The 20,667-nt window shown below is 46.9% G+C and overlaps 1 protein-coding gene across 1 annotated transcript; it reads left to right on the top strand.

Moving 5' to 3' along the window:
- Positions 1-4,980: 4,980 nt before the first annotated feature.
- Positions 4,981-19,859, top strand: SERPINA9 (serpin family A member 9). Its single transcript, XM_009006493.4, has 5 exons — positions 4,981-5,028; positions 13,484-14,128; positions 15,102-15,375; positions 17,574-17,721; positions 19,091-19,859. The coding sequence occupies exons 1-5, from the start codon at positions 5,010-5,012 to the stop codon at positions 19,292-19,294; spliced, it is 1,290 nt and encodes a 429-aa protein (XP_009004741.2). The 5' UTR covers positions 4,981-5,009; the 3' UTR covers positions 19,295-19,859.
- Positions 19,860-20,667: the final 808 nt, after the last annotated feature.

Below are 20,667 nucleotides of genomic sequence, written 5' to 3'. Positions count from 1 at the left end.
ATAGCCGCATTTGTATTATTCACTGCAAAAATAAGTTCCATTTTGAAAAAGAAAAAAAGAGGAAGAAGTGAGGTTGGGAGCCCAAGGAGACCCCACCAAGCAGTGGGAACAGTGTGCGCAAAGGCCCTGAGGTCAGGGGTGGCATGGGTGAGGAGCTGAAATGAGATGAGTGTTGCCAGAACAGCAAAGTAAGCAAGAAGGAGTGGGAGCAGGCTGAGAGGTAGGGGGGAACTTGTGGGCCGTGGAGGGGTGCTGGTCTTTAATTGAAGAACTATGGCGGGCTACAGCAGGTGTGAGAGTGATCAGGCAAGCCTGTGTGCTGTGTGTCCCTCTGCCTGCAGACTAGCTGTGCCCAGGCCAGTGTATGCCACAGAGCACACACACAGCAAGCGCTTGCTGAAAAAAAAAAAAAAAAAAAAAAAACTACCCTGCCAGACACGCCCAGCCCCCTCCAAAGCTCCCCTCTCCTCTGGGATGGGAGTCGCATGCCTTAGCCTGGCAAGCCTGCCCACTGGGATGCAGTCCTGCCTGCTCACCTGCTCCTTCTTGTGGGTCTGTGTGCCACCTCCTTACATTTTCCCACCCTTCCCGGATGCTCTCCTTGCTTCTCATCTTCTCCCACTCCTACCACCAGTGTGTTACTCAGTCTTCCAGGGAAGATCAACCCCTACTCCTTCTCAGAAGCCTCCCCAGGTCACATATTTGTGGACTGACCGACCTTGTGAATAAATGAGTGAATGAATGAGTGGATTTTGATGTTGATGTAACCAACACTCCCTAGGTGCCTGTTGGAGCCTGGCACTGCATGCTTGGCACTGCACGGGTGCTTTCCCCGCCTCACTGGCCCACAAGCCTTACAGTTGGTGTGACCATCCCATTATACTGATGAGAAAATTGAGGCTCAGGAAGATCACATCACTTGCACAAGGTCCCACAGCCAGTCAGCCACAGAACTAGGACCAAATACAAGTCCTCTGAGCACTTGTGGCTTTTATTTGTCCCATCAGTTCATCCATCCATCCATTCAACAAATATTCACTGAGCATATTTTATTCACAAGCCCCTAAAAGCCCCTCTCTGTCCCCACACAGAGAGGACATTCAGGGAAAGAAAAGGAGAGGAGAGGAGAAGAGAGGAGAGACGAGGGGAGGGGAGGGAAAGGGAGGGGAGGGGAGGGAAAGGGAGGGGAGGGGAGGAGAGGGAGAGGGAGAGGGAGAGGGAGAGGGAGAGGGAGAGGAGGAGAGGCAGGAAAGGGGAAAGGGAATAGGGAAAAGGAAGGGACAGAGGGAGGGAGGGAGAGAAGGAAGGAGGGAGAGAGAGATGGAAGGAAGGAAGGAGAAGAAAGAGAGAAAAGGAAGAGAGAAGAAAGAGAGAGAAAGAAAGATGGCAGGAAAGAAAGAAAAAAAGAAAAAGAAAGAAAGAAAGAAAGATAAAGGAAGGAAGGAAGGAAGGAAGGAAGGAAGGAAGGAAGGAAGGAAGGAAGGAAGGAAGGAGACATTAAGTGGAGTTGGTAAGGGCGACTAGGTGCTGGCGGGCATCACAGCTGGCCTCCCTGCGGGGCTGAGACAGTGAGTTGTATGATTCTCCTCTTCAAGGTCTCTGCTGCGCAGTTCTCTGGAGCCTTTGGCCTGGGTGATGCTCATGTAAAGGTGGACTTTACGCATAGGAGAGAGATTCGCCCTAACCAAGAATGAAGGGGTCCAGTGTCAGAGGCCCAGGATAGACAGGCTGCCTTGGTGTGGTCCAGCTTGACCTAAAAGAGGCAGAAAGCCTCTGTGCAGCCTTCAAGCAGGAGGCTTTCTGCCTCTTCCAGCAGGGGTTGGGTGCCAGGAGTCTGGTTTCCCATCTGCCCCCACTCTGCCTATAGCATCGCCTGCCTGGGCTGAGGTCATTCACGTGGGCACATGACAGAAGTGACAGACTGGTGTGTTGGCAAGGGTGATAACAGATGGGAAGTCCTAGTTCCTGGCCCTGCTTTTCCCAGACACTGACTGTGTGGCTGGAGCAAATACCCTTCTTCCTCATGGGCTTACACTGCCCATTTGTGCAGTGATGAGGTTGCCCTGGATGCCCCAGAAGATCCTTCTATTTTAGGCAATATTTTGATGCTCACATGGGAAACGACAGAACTGGCTCCAAAGTTTTATGAATAGCAAAATGCATTTGTTTAGTCAATAATGCATAATAATTATAATAGTAAAATGCATTTGTTTAGCCTATAAATACTTACTGGGAATCTACTGTGTACCAGGCATGCTTTCTGAAAATGGAGAAGCCAGGGTGGACAGGAGAGACAGAGACCTGGTTCAAGCAGAGCTGAGGTCACATGGCCTGCTTCCTCCCCATCCCCCAGTGTCCCCCTCAGAACCAGCCAGGAGCATGTTCCTGGCCCTGCTGGGTCACCACGTCGGTGCTCGGGTTTTTCCACAGGGGTGCAAAGCTGCTACCTCCTTTCTTTTCTGGAAATCAGCTCTCCTTTGGTGCTGTTTCTCAAATTGTATTCATTCCCAAACCACTTTCATGATTAGGGCTGAATTGCCATCTTTTTTTTTTTTAACTATTATTCACTTAAGACCTATCCTTAAATCAATTCATGTTAAGAAAAGGAAATCTGTTTAAATAGAAAAACGAATATTGCAGTCGTACATAGAAACTAGCACAACTCGCCACAGTACAAAGTACAAATGCACACAACAAAACTAATTCGGTGACTACATTCCACCAAGACCCCCAGCCTCTGGTTTGCTCACCCCTGTTAGAAAGGAAAGTCACCAAGTCTAAGACGGTGGTAAAGATGGGCTGGCACCAAGCCAAGACTCACTCCTTGGGGAGCTCAGAATGATCAAAAGAGAACTGGAAGAGGGAGGACTTTGCCACTGAGTGATTCCATGTCATGGGCAGAAACCACATGAGATTGTTTACCCCGTGAACAGAGTAGTCGTCTCCCTGATCCCTGGAGTCCTTGGCTAAGGTTGGAATGTTTTCCTGATTTATGTCCTTGACTGATTGGCTTTTCTTTCTTCTTTTTAAATTTTGGAATAATTTTAGCTTCAGGTAAAAGATATAAAGAGTCCACAGAATTTCCATGCACCCTTCAACAGCTTCACCTAATGCTAACGTGTTCCATGACTATGACACATCAGTCATAACTGAGGAACCAATATTGGCAGTTTACTATTCATCAAACTGGAGACTTTATTTGAATTTCACCATCTTTTTAAATGAATATATTTTTTCTGTTCCAGAATCCAATCCAGGATACATGTCACATACAGTGGTCTTTCATTTTAAGGCCTTTGAGCAAAGGCTGGAGGTTTGTGGGAAGCCCTGGAGTCAGACAGGTGGAGGTCAAAATCGCAGCTGTGCCATTTATTTGGTTTGTGATGTTAGGCATGTCATTCGGTGGTCCAATCCTTAGTTTTGCATCTCAGTGATGTGAGGACAGTAATACTGATCCTTCAGGGTCTTGGGAGGATTCAATGCCATGGCACACATGCACCCACTTGGCATCTGCTGAGCAGGTATCCATAGAGTACTGGCTTTTAGAGGCCTCTAAGATCAGAAGGGCAGTCCACTGGATGGACTTCCATGAACATTGAACATCCTTCCAGCACAGACAGCTTTTTGATAGTTGTTTCTTTCACCATGATGTCAACAGAGGAATCACAGATTTCTGGGAAAGGAAGGAAAAGAGGCCCCCCAGGATGAAGATCCCTGCTTGGGTAGGAATCCCATGTGTCCCATGATGTTGAAGTAATGACCCCTTGCCAAAAACAAAACAACAACAACAAAAAATAGACTAATTAACAGACAGACAAAACTCCTCAGGGTATGGGGTCTGGTCTGGATCTATCTTCCTTCCCCATCTCTACCTTCAGCTTGGTTCAGATTCTTGAAAGTCAGGTGATCACACTGGGCAGGCTAAGAAACAAACAGTGTTGCAGTAGAAGGGGTGGCAGGGAGCTGCACTTCCTGAGACAGATCCATGGTGGGGATTGTGGATCTCAGCTGGGGAGGCATCTTAACAATCCGAAGGGTAGCCTCTAGCTAAGATGGCACTGCAAGAGTAGCCTTGAGGTACCCAATCTTCTCCACTTGTTAGGAGAAACAATGGGTGAAATATTAAAATAAGTATTGAAATATAAAAGTAAAAAGATTCAGCCAGTTTTAAAAGTAGTATGAATATCTCCAATAAATTGGGAATGGAGCAGAAGCGTTAAGAATGTGTGAGGCAGGCAAGAGATCCTGTAGCCAGGGACCCAAGAGGATCCCAGAAAGGCCTGGACATAGCAAGAGAGGCTTCATGGAGGAGGATGGACTTGAGAGAAGGCTCCATTTTTATGGGCCCATGGGGATTTGCTCCCAGCTGGTTGCTACTCCAGCAGCCTTGGTTTTATGAATTTGGAGATAAATAGATCTTTACTTTCCAGGTGGCCCTGAGGCCCCAGGCACCAATGACCTCAGAGCTAGTGGGAACCCTGAAGAGCGTCTCTCAGTGGCAAGGACAGAGGGTGGGGTGAAGGGTGGGGGGAAGATGTACCCAGCCCTCCCCACTTTCAAGTCTTCTCATCTTTCCCTGAAAGATCTGATTGGGTAGTTCTGCATGGGACCTGGGAATTTGCATTTTATTGAGATCCCAATTAAGCTTGATACTTACTTCCCATACTTCTTCAGGCTGTCTCTCTGTGTTTCACCAACTATGAGTCTTTACAAAAGTGCCTGGGTGTGGGTGAGTCAACAATGACTGGCCCTCAGGGTTCCCAAAATCCCTCCCACTTCTTCCTCCCTCTTCACATTCCCATGTATTCTGCTATTGCTTTCCCTTATCACTTGCTAATAAAAGTCCCAGCCCTGGAGGATGCCACACAAAGTCCAGATTGTCTAATCAGGGAGACAGACATACAAGAAGACAAACTGCTGTGGTTTGCTCCAGGTGTTTGTAAAGGGAGGAGCAGACTTTCTAGGGGATCTAGAAAGTGCGTGGGTGATTTTGAGCTGGAGCTGGCAGGATGAAAAGGAGTGTGTCAGGTAAGGAGACTGGGATGGGTAGTCCAAGCCAACTGAGAATTGTGTGATCTTAGAGAGTAGAGAAAGAAACAGCAGGGTGGCATTCATTTCAATGTACTGTGTTTTGGCTTTTATTTGGGTATAGTTCACATAAAGTACACAAGTATCACAAATATTTCTGCTCACTGTTTCTTCAAAATTTTCTGTTCTCCACTCTTCCCAAATTTTTTTGCCTAGAACTCCAATTACACATATGTTAGACCATTGATGTTGTCCCACAAGTCACTGGGACTCTTTTTATTATTATTATTATTTTCCAGCTTGCTGTCTTCAGTTTGAATAGTTATCATTAATATAATTTCAAGATCACAGATCTTTTCTTCCATAGTACTAAATTTGCTGTTAAACCTAGTCAGTGAATTTTTCATTTCAGATATTAAGTTTTTCATCTCTAGATGTTTGATTTTTCTCACATTAGAGTAACATTTTGATTATTTAAGCATATTTTAAGTAGCTGTTTTAAAGTTCTTATCTGTAAATTCCTTAATCTCTATTATGTTTGAGCCTGTTCCTGGTGCTTAATTTTTGTTCTGGTCACGGGTCACATTTTCCTATTCTTAGAATGTCTAGCAATTTTTCACTGGATGCTAGACATCATAACATTACAATTTTATTGTATGGATTTTGTTGTCTTCCTTTGCAGTGTTTGACATTTGTTTTAAGAGTCAATAAGTTACAGATCTGCTTGAACTTGTCAAGGCATGTTTTTAAGTTTTGTTAGTTGGGTCGAGTGGAGCTTTAGTTCAAAGTTAATTTAGCCCTAATGCAAGATGTGACACTTCTGGGTCTCTACTGAATGTTCCAGGTCTTTTTACTTTGGATGGTCATAACCTTAATATATCCTCATGCTTTGTGAACTCTGGGAATTGTTCTGTTTATACCTTCACATTAGGTTTCTTTGTTCTTCTGTGTGTATGTGCATGTTGACCAGCCATGTGGAATTTTGCTTCATGCATGCAGAGCTTAGCGCTTAGTTTGAACTTAAGGAGACCTCTATACATGTTTCTAAAGCTCTCCTCTAGCACTTCACTGCACAAATTGTAGCTTCCTCAGCTTTCTCAAACTCTGATGTCTGTCTCCTAAGCTCAGCAAGCCTACCATGCTTTCCTTGAGTTTTCTTCCACACATCCAGAAAGTGTCCTTAGGCAGAAAATTGGGACAATTGTAGAGCTTATCTCATTTTTTTCCTTCCCTGCCTTTTCTCTAATGTCTGAATTGTTTTATATATTTTTTCAAATATCTCAATAGTGTCATAAATTTTGTCAAGTTTTCTATCTGTTTACAACCGTTTGCAATCAATATCAGTTACTTTATATTGGCCAAAAGTGTAAGTCAACTCAAACTCTACGTATACACCTGCATAACATTCCTTTAAGTAGCTACAGGACTTTTCATCACCCTGAGTTTCCTTTGCTTATTGCCAGTCACATGTGAGCATCAAAAAACAGGGCAGAATGGCCTAACATACATGTCAAGGGCAAAGGGCTTCATGGTCTGTGATGAAGTTACAGGGGCCAGCAGAGCTCAGGCTATGCAAGTTAAGACTTTATTGTTTACTTTGGGAAATGGGAGGCTATTGGGACATTTTAAAATAGTAAGTGACATAGTCAGGTCTGAGTTTTAAAAGGCTATTCTAGCTGTCACGTGCAGAGTGAATTGAAGGAGCAGGATAGAGTATGCAGAGAGAGCTGTTAGAAGGCTTTGTAGCATCCCAGGCAAGACAGGATGACAGCACAACTAGCCTGTTAGAGTGGAGGCAGAGAAAAGTGGATGGACTTGAGCGATGTTCAGAGGAGGCAAAGTTGACAAAACTGGGAATGTGTTAACATAAAGAAAAAGGAAGTACAAGGATGTCTCATAGGCTCAACTAACTAGGTGAATGGTGGAGCCAATGATAGAAATGTTGAAAGGTGGTTTCAGCTGTGGCTGTTGCTGGGAGATGCTCTTTGGGAAGGAGTCTGAGTTCATGGTGGTTCATACTGCATGGAAGGTTTATTTCAACATCAGAAGGAGATATCAAGTAGGCAGTTAGACATACAGAGATCAGAGGAAAGGACTGAGCTAGAGACTAAAAAGAATACTAGGACATTTGCATGTCTTAATAATGAAGCCATGGGTATTGTGGCATGAAATCAGCTGGAGGGAGAGGAGAGATTAAAGTGAGGAGAGAGCTGCAACCAAGTAAGTAAGTGCCAGGACTCGCCAAGCACACAAGGACAGAGCAGAAGAGGAACCTGCAAAAATGGGTAAGGAGGAGGTACAGAGATATTGGGAATGTCTGAGCCAGAGGGAAGGACTGGATCAGAGCATGGTGTTCGGTGTCAAATGCTACTGGAAAGTCAAGTAAGATGAGAACCTAGACACATTAGTTGGCTTTTAGAAGCACCTGAGTCACATTTTTGTGATACAGAAGCCAGGCTAAAGTGGACCAGTGAGTGAGTTGGAGGTAAAGCCACAGAGACCATGAATACACAGCTCTTGAAAATTTGGGCCACAAGGGGAGGAGTGTGGAGATAGGGCAGCAGCTAGAAGCAAATGAGAGGGTGAAAGGAGTGTTTTTATTGTGACATTGTTGGTCTCTTTGTGTAAACAAGCAAGACTTGAACATGTTTCCAAGCTAACAGCAAGGATCGGGTTGAGAGGGAGTGTTTAAGTGCAGAAAAGAGAGGCAGAAGCGTCCTGAGATGGAGAGAAGAGATATTTTCCAAGGCTCAGGAAGCAGGACTGGCCATCAAAGGAGGGCAGATCAAGTAGGGATAGGAAGAGAGGATGCCCTTTGAGGGAAGTTGAGACAATTCCTTTTCATAGAATCTGTTTTATGTGAGATAGGAGGCAAGGTTTTCTGCCGTGTGTGTGTGTGTGTGTGTGTGTGTGTGTGTGTGTGTGTGTGTATGCATGCATGTGGGCACACATGCATATGTAGCAGGGTGGGCATCCATTCCACCACGGAATGAAAAGGTTAAGGACATGGAAAAGGTGAAGGTATTCCCTGAAGTCAATGGGAGAGTGAGCTCATGAGTTACATGTTGCCAGGCAGATAAAGGCTGGTGTTTGGGAACCCACAGTGGACCAGGTTGCCTTGCAGAAACGCTCGTCCAGCAGCACTTGGCAGGGAAGGGGCAGACAGGTAGGTTCTGTCACACATGGAGACTTGCCACTGGACTGGGACATGAAGACAGAGGCCTGGGAGTGAAGCACATTGGATTAAAATGAAGCCCTTGATGCCCAAGCTGGATAAAGAGGCAAATGAAGACAGGGGATGGGGTGGAATTGAGAAATGCGAACAACTGGGTCCTCAAAGATGAAGCTGGGGAAGTAAGTCAGGGCCAAATAGAGAAGGATCTTGAATGCCAGCGGCTTGAGCATTTTTCCTGAACTCAGTGGGGAGCCATTGAGGAATTTGAGGTGAATGACGCACCAGATCAGCATTTGGAAAGCTCACCCTGTCTGCTGGGTGGACGAGCACTTGGAGATGGGAGTGGGTGAGAGACAATGGAAGGTGGAATGCAGGCTGTGGTAGCTGGGAGGGAGAGGCCCAGAAGAGGTAAGCCCTGGGGATGGCAGAGTGTCCCTGACACCCCAACGAAGAGCAGAGCCCACTGGCTGAACACTCACATCAACCCAGGCCACAGCCAAGAAAGGGGCAAGGGTCTTGGCAGGGCTGGGAGAAAGAAGGGGTGGCCACAGGATGACAGGAGTTCAGGGTGGGGAGAGGCCAAGTATGGTGGATTTTTAAGAGCCAACCGAATGAGCTTCAGCCAGGGTTTTCCCCCATTCTTGGGAGAAATGACCTGGGGGCCCTCAGACATAAATCCCAGACTCAGAAGGGAAGGAGAGCCTTTTGAGACCACCTCCTCCTAAGGTTTTGTAAAAAGCAGAGACTTATCTGAAGTCACATGGAGGCCGGTACCATTAATGGGTCAGGACACTTACTAGCCAACTCCCCGACTTCAGGTGGATCTCCCCTACTCAACCCAAGCCCAGAAGAAACAAGACTTGGGGCATGAAGACCATGTCTAATAGGCCATCTCTGCTGATGGGAATGGGGATTCTCTGGGAGGGACAATGCAGTGTCAGTGGGGGCCTCTGAGAACAACCTGCCCCACCCCCAGCCTCGCCAAAAGGGGCACAGACCCCTGGTGGTTGTGGCATACCCCTGTATGTGGCTGATATCCTCTTCTTTCAGCCTGGTCCCCTCTCCCATGGTTACGAATCACCAGGGACAATCCTATTCCTTCACCCTGCTTCCAAGGGAGGAACACAAAATCATAAGAGTCACAAAAGAGAAGCAGCTTTGGTCTCCTGTCCACCATGGGCCAGATGCCACACTGGGCATTCTGTAGACGTTGTCCCGCCTCTCCTCAGAGCTGCCCTCCTTATAGATCCGGTTGATGCCATTCAGAAGGTGAAGCATTAAAAGGACAACTTTATTCTCTGGACAGAAAATACTACTCTGAGGTTAGGAGGGTAAGCATGATCTTGCCTAGGCTCTGACTTCTGAGTGGCCGTCAAGATCAAGTGCTGCCCTTTTGTGATTGAGTCTAGAGGGCTGAAGACCCCAAGTTAACACAGTAGACCCCAGCCTGTCACAGGGAAGCCTAGAGATGTCACATTCTTACACGGCTTCCTGAAAAGCCCCCGTCTGTCACAGAGCTCATCAAATAAAAGACACTCGAGGTTTCAGTCCCATGTTCTTCCAGGTGGCTTCCATTTCACCATTCCAGCCCTTTTTTTCTCTTTATTCTTTTTTCTTTTTTTTTTTTGAGACCAAGTTTTGCTCTTGTTGCCCAGGTTGGAGCACAATGGCACGATCTTGACTCACTGCAACCTCCACCTCCCAGGTTCAAGTGATTTTCCTGCCTCAGCCTTCCAAGTCGCTGGGATTACAGGCACCTGCCACCATGCCTGGTTAACATTTGTATTTTTAGTAGATACAGGGTTTTGCCCTATTGGCCAGGTTGGTCTCGAACTCCTGATCTCAGGTGATCCACCTGCCTCAGCCTCCCAAAGTGCTGAGATTACAGGCGTGATCCACCATGCCTAGCCACCACCCCAGTTCTGAGGCTGGTATAAATGCTTCTCCATCTCGGGACAGTGCATCAAGCGTCTACTGAGCCCCTATAATGGGCACTTCTCTGTGCTGGTGGGTGAAGGGGGTAGGAGGACAGAAAGCAGGTGTGTAGAGCACCAAAGAACACAGACAGGTGCCAGGATAGTCTTCAGAATTCTCTGCTGCTGAGGGTTTCTGCAGCCATCCCACAGTGGGGAGACTGGGGCCCAGAACCAAGTCAGCATATCCCTGCCTAGGACCCCTCTCTCTGCAGCCCATCTCTCCTACTCCCCAGCCCTTCCTGCCAGCCTCTTGAGATCCATGTCACAGAACCTTTTCTGTTCCTCAAAGCTGCCTAGCTCTGGGTTCCCTCTGAGTCCTTGCACATGTGGTCCTCCCAGCCTGAATCTTTCTCTTCTCTGCTTTTCCCCTTTACTTTGCTAACATTTTTCAAGTCTCAATCAGCTGTCACTTCCTCTGGAAGACTTTCCTGTTGTGGAATAGGTGTGCCAATACCTGTACTTACACACACACACACACACACACACACACACGTGCCTAGTGGTGTTTGCTCATTGCCCATCTTCCCAGTCAGCTCCTTAAGGACCAGGACCCTGTCTCTCTGTCCCTTGTTTTAGCCCCAACACCTCCTGTAGTACCTGCATAATAAGTGCACATGTTCAACGCAATGGACTGAATTCATGAATTACACATTCAAAGAACCTAGAGATTATCGAAAGGCATAATCATTCATCTGGTGTGTGGTCAGTGATCATTCATCTGGTAACAGAAGTCGAGTAAATTTCAGAGGTGGCAGAAGACAGAAGGGAGTGATGAAGTCACAACAGGGGAGGGGGAACCAGGGAGGGCCTCTCACGCTGGTAATAGCTACGTAGAGTCTTCCAGAGTGAAAAACAATGGCTTTTCCACATGCAAAGGAAGGTGGTGCCCAGGAGGGGCATTTGTAGCGGAGTACGCTGTACCTGAGCAGGGCATGGGTGAGTGAAAAGAGGAGGGAGGGAGGTGGACCCTGGGCTGTTTGCTGTTGGTGTTGACTGCAGAGAGACTGCAGATGAATACACAGGAAGGCAGTGGGGCCAAAGAGAGGGGAAGGGGCCAACTCTTAATGTCATATGTCACAGGGTTCCCAGTGAGCTCCTTAAGAGCCAGGATCCTGGCTATCTGTCCCCCACTGTGGCCCCAACACTTCTATCTCCCAGCAGATCGTCTCTGCTCAGAGTCAAATTGGTGAAGTTTCTTAAGAAAAATGTTTTGAGGAAACATGACCAGAGGAGGGAGATGAGTTCAGAAACCTTCAGGATTGTCCCTGGGGGAAATTAAGAGGGGCTGGACCAAGAAAAGGGCAAAGAGATGGAGAGAGCTGGGGCTTGCAGTGTCCCGAGGAGGAAGAACGGTGTGGGAAGGAGGTAGCTGAAGAGGGCAGAGTGGCCATCAGTATCCTGACTTGGAAGACAACAGCACGAGTAAAATGACCGTCTCAGAGAAAGGGAGAGATGCGGCACTCAGGGTGGGGGCAGATCCAGAGGTCAGTTCAGAACACGGGGCAAAAAGTCCAGTAGGTGAATGGAGGGATGCAGACATAACTTAGGGAAAAAAACCCACTTCAGTCAAACAGGCAAACACAAAACTACAAAAGAGAACTCGCCCAATCACATAAATGGAAATAGAGAGAAATGAACACTTTTGCAAAAGAATTACTCAGTAAAAGGGTTCTTTATAAAGTTCCATCTAAGTTAAATTATACCTGCTATAGTGAAATATGATTCATTAGGATATTTCATTTCCACAGAGAAATTTTTGGGAATGCTGCTGTTACATGATGCTTAGTCTTACATAGACAAGTGGCTGTGTGTGCCAGTATTTTTGTCACTCTGGGCAAAGGTTCTTTTGTATTTTCCTTCTTCATTTCTGGTGAAATAATTGTTCACTTGTTGACTGAATTCTTGTTCCAGGGGTAAAGTTTTCCCTTCACAATCAGGAGTAAAACTTCATGCCAGTGGCCCTAGGAGAAGAGTGTGTGGCAGTCATTCACACTGTAGTATAAATGACCAAAGAGCAAAGTTTGATGAAGGGCAAGGGTGGTTATGAAGGTACTGTGCTTGTGAAAAGGGTGATGGGGTGAAGGACATCCAGGTCATGGGGGAGAAATTATAAAATTGGAGAGAGAAAAGCCTTCAGACAGATGTAACCTATCAGAGCACATACCTGCTTTGCTTTCCCCTATGGCTGAGCACAGACCCCACCTTGCATTAGATTCATACACCTTCGTTCTATAAAATGACCATTTACTGTGGTACCTCAGGATCAACCCACAGGGTTGGAGCTCCTCTGTAAAGCTGTGTTAAGGCAGATGAAATCTTTCTGATGAAACTGAACAGGTGAGGGTGCTGTGGGCAGGGCTGGTGAGACCTGCGAGCATCAGTTGATAGAGTTACCCAAATCAAATTCTCTCTGACTTCAACAGAACAATGGTAAAAATAATATACTGAGCACTCACAGTTCATGTGCCTTATCACACTCAGTCCTCTGAACAACTCTGGAAGGTAACTAGCTCTGTTTTACAAAGGTGAAACAGAGAGTCCGGAGAGGTTACTTGCTCACCATGAAAGTCAGGGTGGAATGCAAGCCCAGCCCTGTTGGGGTTTGGAATTGCCATCAGGTCATTCGGTCTGAAGTCTCCTTGGTGTCAAAGACTTGTCAGCTGAGGCCTGAATGGGGAGCAGACAGATGTGGCTAGAGCTGTAGCTCATTAGCAACTGACCCCCAGTGCTCAGTGCTCAGGAGGCCCACCGCAAAAAAGACAGCCTTTTGCTCCAGGTTTCCACTTTTTGAGAGACACGAACACATTAGTAAATGCCTGTGTCTGGGAACAGAAAGCCGGGGTGAGAAAATAATTAGATCTACACAAAATGGATAAAGAATGTGTAGAGGGACCTCCAAAGGCTGAGAAACCACTTCTGGCTGCTAAGAGGGGGGGACTCTGCGATCTGGTCTCACACTCTCAAGAAATAAGTCTACGAAGCAGAAACAGCAAAAAGCATGGGCTTTGGAATTTGAGACCTGAGTTTGAAGCCCACCCCGAACACAGACAAGTCAACGGTGTGATCTGGGGTAAGTTAGACAGACTCTCTGCAGCCTGTTTACTCATTTGCAAGTAAAACAAGAGCAATGATAATACCTACATGGCGGAGCTATTGCGAGGCTCAGAGGAGATTACATGAGAGAGCTCTGCTAACCGTCCTATCTGTCCTCATTCTGCTGCTGACGGCGTAGGTGTTGAGGGGTCTCTGATTCAGGGCCTGGACCCTCAGTTTACCCCCTCAATGGTTCTTACCTCTCTTGCAGACATACTTTGTTCCAAAATGGTATCTTCCCTTTATGGAGTTCTCTTTGCTGTTGGCCTCTGTGCTCCAATCTACTGTGTGACCCCGGCCAATGCCCCCAGCGGATACACCCACCATTCCTCCGCAAAGAGCACCCCTGCCTCACAGGTGTATTCCCTCAACACCGACTTTGCCTTCCACCTGTACCGCAGGCTAGTTTTAGAGACTCCAAGCCAGAATGTCTTCTTCTCCCCCATGAGTGTCTCCACTTCCCTGGCCATGCTCTCCCTTGGGGCCCACTCAGTCACCAAGACCCAGATTCTCCAGGGCCTAGGCTTCAACCTCACACACACACCAGAGTCTGCCATCCACCAGGGCTTCCAGCGCCTGGTCCACTCACTGACTGTCCCCAGCAAAAAACTGATCTTGAAGATGGGAAGTGCCCTCTTCATCAAGAAGGAGCTGCAGCTGCAAGCAAATTTCTTGCGCAATGTCAAGAGGCTGTATGAGGCGGAAGTCTTTTCTACAGATTTCTCCAACCCCTCCATTGCCCAGATGAGGATCAACAGCCATGTGGAAAAGAAGACCCAAGGGAAGGTTGTAGACATAATCCAAGGCCTTGACCTTCTGACAGCCATGGTGCTGGTGAACCACATTTTCTTTAAAGGTAAGGATTTAAGAAGTTGATTTTTATTTATTTATTTTATGATGAAGACGATGATTTTTGCTTAGTGAAATGTACAAGCCAGACAAACCCTAGACTGGTGGAGAAATGGGAGGGCCCGAGTTCTAATTAGCGCTGCATTAGCTGGCTGCAGGACCTGGGATAGCTCCTCATTTAGTTCTCTTTAGGTAGACAGATTAGGTGATTTGAGGTGTTACATTTGACTCTGGGGGGCCCATAGTAGAAATCTGGAAACTGCTTGAGAGAAAGGATCTCTTGCTACCAGAAGCTGTCCCACTGTCCCTTGAAAGTTTTAGAGAAGGAACATGGAGCTCTCTGACAATGCAGTTTAAGAAGCAAATCCAAGAGTGAGAACACTTTTATAGGTGTAGAAATGTAGACAAGCTGATGTGACTGTCATTCACACCCCATAGATAGATGGATGGATGGATAGATAGATAGATAGATAGATGGATAGATGGATAGAAAGATAGATAGATGGATAGATGGATAGACCCATTTATCCTTCCATCAGTTCATAATCCCTTCCATTCATCCATATATCTACCCAGCCAGCCAACCATCTATCCATCCACCCTCTATCTGCCAAGTTATCAACCCATTTATCCATCTATCCTGCCAAGAGGAAAGAGAAAGAAAGAAAACTGATATGCTTTGAGCCCTTACTAAGTTGCCTTCACCTTACGTTGCTCTATTTAACATAATTCTATTTTTAATTGAAATACAATTCACATGTCATAAATTCCATCATTTTAAAGTGTACAATTCAGTGATTTTTTGTTTTTACTATATTCACAAGTTTGGGCGGCTCTCCACTGTGTAATTCCGGAGCATTTTTTTGTCACCTCAAAAAGAAACCTCATACCCATTAGCAGTAATTCCCCATTTCATTTTGCTGTCTTTACCTCACCAATTGCACTTTGACATAAAGACCTCTTTTCTCTCTTTGTGCTAGCCAAATGGGAGAAGCCCTTTTACCCTGCATATACAAGAAAGAGCTTCCCATTCCTGGTGGGCAATCAGGCCACTGTGCATGTCCCCATGATGCACCAGAAGGAGCAGTTTGCTTTCGGGGTGGATGCAGAGCTGAACTGCTTTGTGCTGCAGATGGACTATAGGGGAGATGCCATGGCCTTTTTTGTCCTCCCTGGCAAGGGCAAAATGAGGCAACTGGAACAGACCTTGTCAGCCAGAACACTGAGAAAGTGGAGCCACTCACTCCAGAAGAGGTAGGCGTCTATGTCAGTCAATCTCCTGGGCCCTGGGGCAGGGGACGCACACATTCAAGGATGAGAGAGAGACTGTGCTAACAGCTGTTGGATAATCACTTCTGTACAGTGAGCACCAACTGCATACAGGACAAAGAGCCTGAGGCTGTCTATACACATTCTCACGTGAAGTTCACTATCACCTGATGTCTTAGTACCATTCATTTCACAGACGAGGAAGTGGAGGCGCCAGGGGGGGTAAGTGAATTGCCCAAGGTTATATAGCTGTTATATGCTAGCAGAGCTTGCCCTAGAAGCCAATCTGATGTTGAATTCTGTGGAATTATCTCATAAAAGCAAGCAAACAAAAGCATTGGTGGTCATGTATAAGATTGAGGATAACAATCCAAAGGTTGGTGAAAAGATAAAGTAACCTACTATTTACAAAGTACTTAGAAGAATTCCTAGAAGATAGTAACTTTACAGCAAATGTTAGCTAGCAATGTTATTATTAGTTCCATAATTATTATGGAGAATATCAAAAAGATCAATCATGAGATAAAAAAAGTCAAAGCTTTATGTTCTGTCTCTTGGCTATATAATTGGCATCGTAGAACACTTTTTAGCATCATTCCCTGGTGCTCATAGTCTAGGAAGAGAGAAGGAAGGCTGTAGCATAACTGGAATTCAAGAAAGAGATCAGGCAATGCCCCAGGGGAGGGCAGGCAAAGTGCTGAGGAGCTTCTGAGCAAAGAGAGATCACTTTCAGCTGGGATTCAGGGGCAGCTTAAGGAGGTGGCGGCATTGAGCCCCACACATATGGGTAGGATACGAGCACACAGAAGCATGGGAAGAGCAGCTTTGGTAGAGGACACAGCATCAGCAATATCTCAAAATTAAGAATGAAGAGATGCCACAGGGCATGCCAGCAACTTCTTCTCTTCTCAGGATGCATCTGGGGCTGGAGAGAGGAAGGGGAGGTGGCTCAGAGACTGAGGAGGAAGGGATGGAGCACAGAGCAGCAAGTGGAGCATGGAGAAGACAGGGAAAGTGGACAGTGACAGAGAAGAGAGAGCTGTCCCTGCTGTGAGGGGTCACAAGACACCTGTCAGATGAGGACTGAAATGTGTCCATTCAATATTTTTTTGTGTGCTTTCATTTCTGTGAGTCACTAAGTGCATGACCTTGAGCAAAGCACTAAAACTAAGCTGGCCAGGTGCGGTGGCTCAGCACTTTGGGAGGCCAAGACAGGTGGATCACAAGGTCAAGAGATCAAGACCATCTGGTCAATAAGGTGAAACCCTGGCTCTACTAAAAATACAAATTAGCTGGGCATGGTGCTGCGCACCTGTAGTCCCAGCTACTTGGGAGGCTGAGGCAGAAGGTGGAGGTTGCGGTGAGCCGAGATCATGCCATTGCACTCCAGTCTGGGCAACAACAGCAAAACTCCTTCTCAAAAAAAACAAAAACAAAAACTAGGCTTTATCATCTTTAAAATGGAGGTAATATTCTTAAATGTGCCTGGGACAATGTCTGCCATATAATAAATGTTCAATACATGCAGGCTGTTTATTCTTGGTTCAGAGAAACCCTTGCAGAGGAAAACAACATATTGTGCTAAATTATCAGGTGGTGTTGTCCAGTATAGCAGCCACCAAGCCACCTGCAGTTATTTACACTTAACCAAAACGTAGTAAAATTAAAATTGTAGCTCCTCATTTGCACAAGCCACTTTTCAAGTTGCTCAATAGCCACACATGGCTAGTGGCTACCATATTGGAGCACACAGGTACAGGATCTTCCCAACATCGCAGGAAGTTCTGCTGGACTTTGCTGCGCTAGGGCGTCAGCAGGGCCTGCATCAGGAAGTGCTGGTGAGGAGGTACTCCAGACAGTGGGTGGCTGATGAGCTTCCATTACTGCTTGATGTCTCCTGTTGGTTTCTGCCATAGACTCCCTTGCTGACCACTTTCTCACCTCTGCACCCACTTCAATGGGGGGTCTGTGTGTCTCCCTTTATGTCTTCAATGCTGGACCTGCTCAGCTGGGAGGCTTACTTCAAGAGTAACCTGGGTTGCTTGGCTAGGATGTGTTGACCATTTTAGCATCATCTAGCAATGGTTGGAGGAAGAACGGAGTCTCCCAAAATGGCACCTAGGAGCAGAGATGCAGACATCATAGACTTGTGACCTCGTCTTTTCCTTTTCCCTACTCCACAGGTGGATAGAGGTGTTCATCCCCAAATTTTCCATTTCTGCCTCCTACAATCTGGAAACCATCCTCCCAAAGATGGGCATCCAAAGTGCCTTTGATAAAAACGCTGATTTTTCTGGAATTACAAAGAGAGACTCCCTGCAGGTTTCCAAAGTGAGTTGAATGAGAATATTTGCAAAAACGTCTAAGCTTCAAGCACCTGAAGAATTCATCAAGCACTCTCACTGATAAGGAGACAGGCCTGGAAGGTGAAGTGAGGTTCTTCTGCGGCCAGAAGAACCAAATCTTGTGGCTTATGGCCACCATCCCTCTGGCACACAGCATCTGTTTTCCCTCTTCACACAAACATTCCAAAGGCATCCTCAGCAGGCAACTGCTCCCCATGCCTGCTGCAGGAAAGCAGGTGCCCCCACCGGGATCTGACCTCACCTTCTACCTCCCTGAAGTTTAGTTTCTTACACAGGCATCACAGCCTGGCTGCCCACAGACCATCTGCATCCTGTAGATGTGTTGTCTGGCCTTCAGTGTGTAAGGAGAGAGAGAAAGATAACTTTTAAAATCTAGTATATTGAATCTAAAAGTCTAGATTTCTGATCCTCTTGAAAGAAATCACTGAGTCCAATTCCCACGTGGCAACAGTGAGCCCATGTTTCCAGATGGCAGCCATCACTGGGGCTGAGCCGTGAGTGCCCCTTTTAGCCAGATGGTACCCTCCAGGTAACATGGGCACCCCATGCTCTTACAAGGGGTCTCCCTCAGTTACTTGGGGTTACCTGCCTAGCCCCTGCCCACATATGGGTTACTGATCCCTCACCTAAAATTTTATTTTGGTAATGGATCCTAATGGTCACAAGTGACCCTGGAGCCACTGAAGGGGACCTTTGTTGTTGGTTTTCAGAAAATGCAGAGAGTCCCCACTGGAATATGATGAGCATAATGGACTTCTCACGGAAAGTGCATCTGTGACCCTATGAAAAACAATGCCTGTAGTCTCAGGAGCTCAAGACTCCTTGGAGCTTAGAAGTACAGGAATTCCAGGTTAAGACTCTCTTCCCTAGAAGACAAAGGAGGGATCTAACCCTAGTAATAACAAACCCATGTCTGCCACGCGAGAACTGCAGCAGTTACTCCTGCTGGCAGGTCTGTGAGCACGTGCTTTGTATGAGCTCCTTTAATTTACATGGTAACCTTGTGGGACACGTGCAATTACTATCACCTTTTATAGATCAGGAAACTGAAGCCTGCAGCATCTAAATAACTTTTGCAACAATAAGCGGCAGGACTGAGATTCACTCCGATCTTCCTGCTCCATGTTTGTAACTATCTCACTCCAGGTATAAGGGCTAATGGGCCACAGTCAACACCCACTGCAATGTATTGAGCAAACCCAATGCCAGGCATTTGAACCTTGAATCTTTTCAAGGTAGACATCACCATCTCAGGGCAAAACACTCAGTTTAGTTTACTCAGTTAAGTAAAGTGTCTCCGCTGGGGCCACTGATGTTTGCTTTTTCTTTGGCAGGCAACGCACAAGGCTGTGCTGGATGTCAGCGAGGAGGGTACTGAGGCCGCTGCAGCTACCGCCACCAAGTTCATAGTCCGAGCGAAGGATGGCCCCTCTTACTTCACTGTCTCCTTCAATAGGACCTTCCTGATGATGATTACAAATAAAGCCATAGACAGTATTTTCTTTCTAGGGAAAGTGGAAAACCCCACTAAACCCTAGGTGGAAAATGGCTTGTTACACATTCTAATGCACAAGAAATAACAAACCACATCCCTCTTTCTGTTCTGAGGGTGCACTTGACCCCAGCGGGGCTGCATTCACTGGCAGGGATCAATCACCAAACCATCAACAGGGACCCCTGTTGTCACAAGCCAGTGCCCATTCACCCCAGTCAGTGCTCTTTCCACAAATTCTCCCAGGGAACTAGCTTCATGGGATGTTGCTGGGTTGGTATATTTCCTTTCCTTGGGGCTCCTGGGAATGAAAATACACCAACCCAGGCCAGGCACCTCTATTGCAGAATTACATTAACACATTCAATAAAACTAAAATATGAATTCACCTGTCACCAGGGTTCTAATCGGAAAGTGATTTACTGGTGAACTCTCAGTGGTGGGGTTGTGGTCCCATGACATCTCAGAGGCTGCATGATTTTTTTCCCTTCATTTACTCAGCAAAAACTCATCGAGCACTTAATATATGTTAGGAGTGAATCAGACAGAGAACACTCCTGGCCTATTAGGCCTAAATGGGGGAGACGGAACCCCCTGCAACAACAATAAAACCAAACCTATACACATGATTGTGACAGTTTATGTTAAGTGCCACGAAGGCATTGAATAGGATGACTGAGCGTGAGGGAGGGCAAGCGGGGAGGGGAGCACAAAGGCTGTGAGTCGAGAATGAGGGATGAGCAGCATGCTAGAGGGACAGAGCAGGGACCCTGTGGCTGCAGCATCATGTGTGACAGATGGAAGAAATGACACAGAGACTCAAGGAGGTTGGCTGGTGGAGACCAGTGTTGGCCAAGGAGAGTCTGGGTTTATGGGGAGCGCCAGGACCCTGGCTGAGGAGGGCTAATGCATGGGCTGTGAGGGTCTCCCTGGGCGCCATGAAACAGTTTGCCATCTGCTCGAGGCTGGCTGCCTTCCTAACTCTGACGATGTCGCGTATGCACATGCAGCCTTGTGGGTGCCCAGCCCCTTCCCTGCTGGTTTGTAATGGCAATGGTCTCACTCCCACACTCTGAGTCCTGAGAGGAGCACAAGGAGCAATGGGCCATGGTGGCACCATGACAAAGGCAGCTTGTGTCCTCTGAGTCAGAACCACCATCCCTTTCTCCCTCGCTGCCTGATGGGCTGTGCTGGCACCTCTGCATCACCCTCATTACCAAGGGCATCTCTGGCAGTCTCAACAGAGCCCTTGCTCCCGTCAGATCCAAAGACTCCTCGTCTGGGGGCCCTGGTGCCCCACCCACCTTGGATGTGCCAGAGGCCTCGTGTTGGCTTTCTCATGCTCTTCTACAAGGAAAGAAATAAAACAAAAAGGAGAGCTGGCAGAAGCCCAAGGAGAATCTAACCCGCTGGTCCTCA

The sequence above is a fragment of the Callithrix jacchus genome, chromosome 8 (genome assembly GCF_049354715.1).
Source record: "Callithrix jacchus isolate 240 chromosome 8, calJac240_pri, whole genome shotgun sequence".
Classification (NCBI taxonomy): Eukaryota; Metazoa; Chordata; class Mammalia; order Primates; family Cebidae; genus Callithrix; species Callithrix jacchus.
This window is presented reverse-complemented; position numbering and strand designations above follow the sequence as displayed.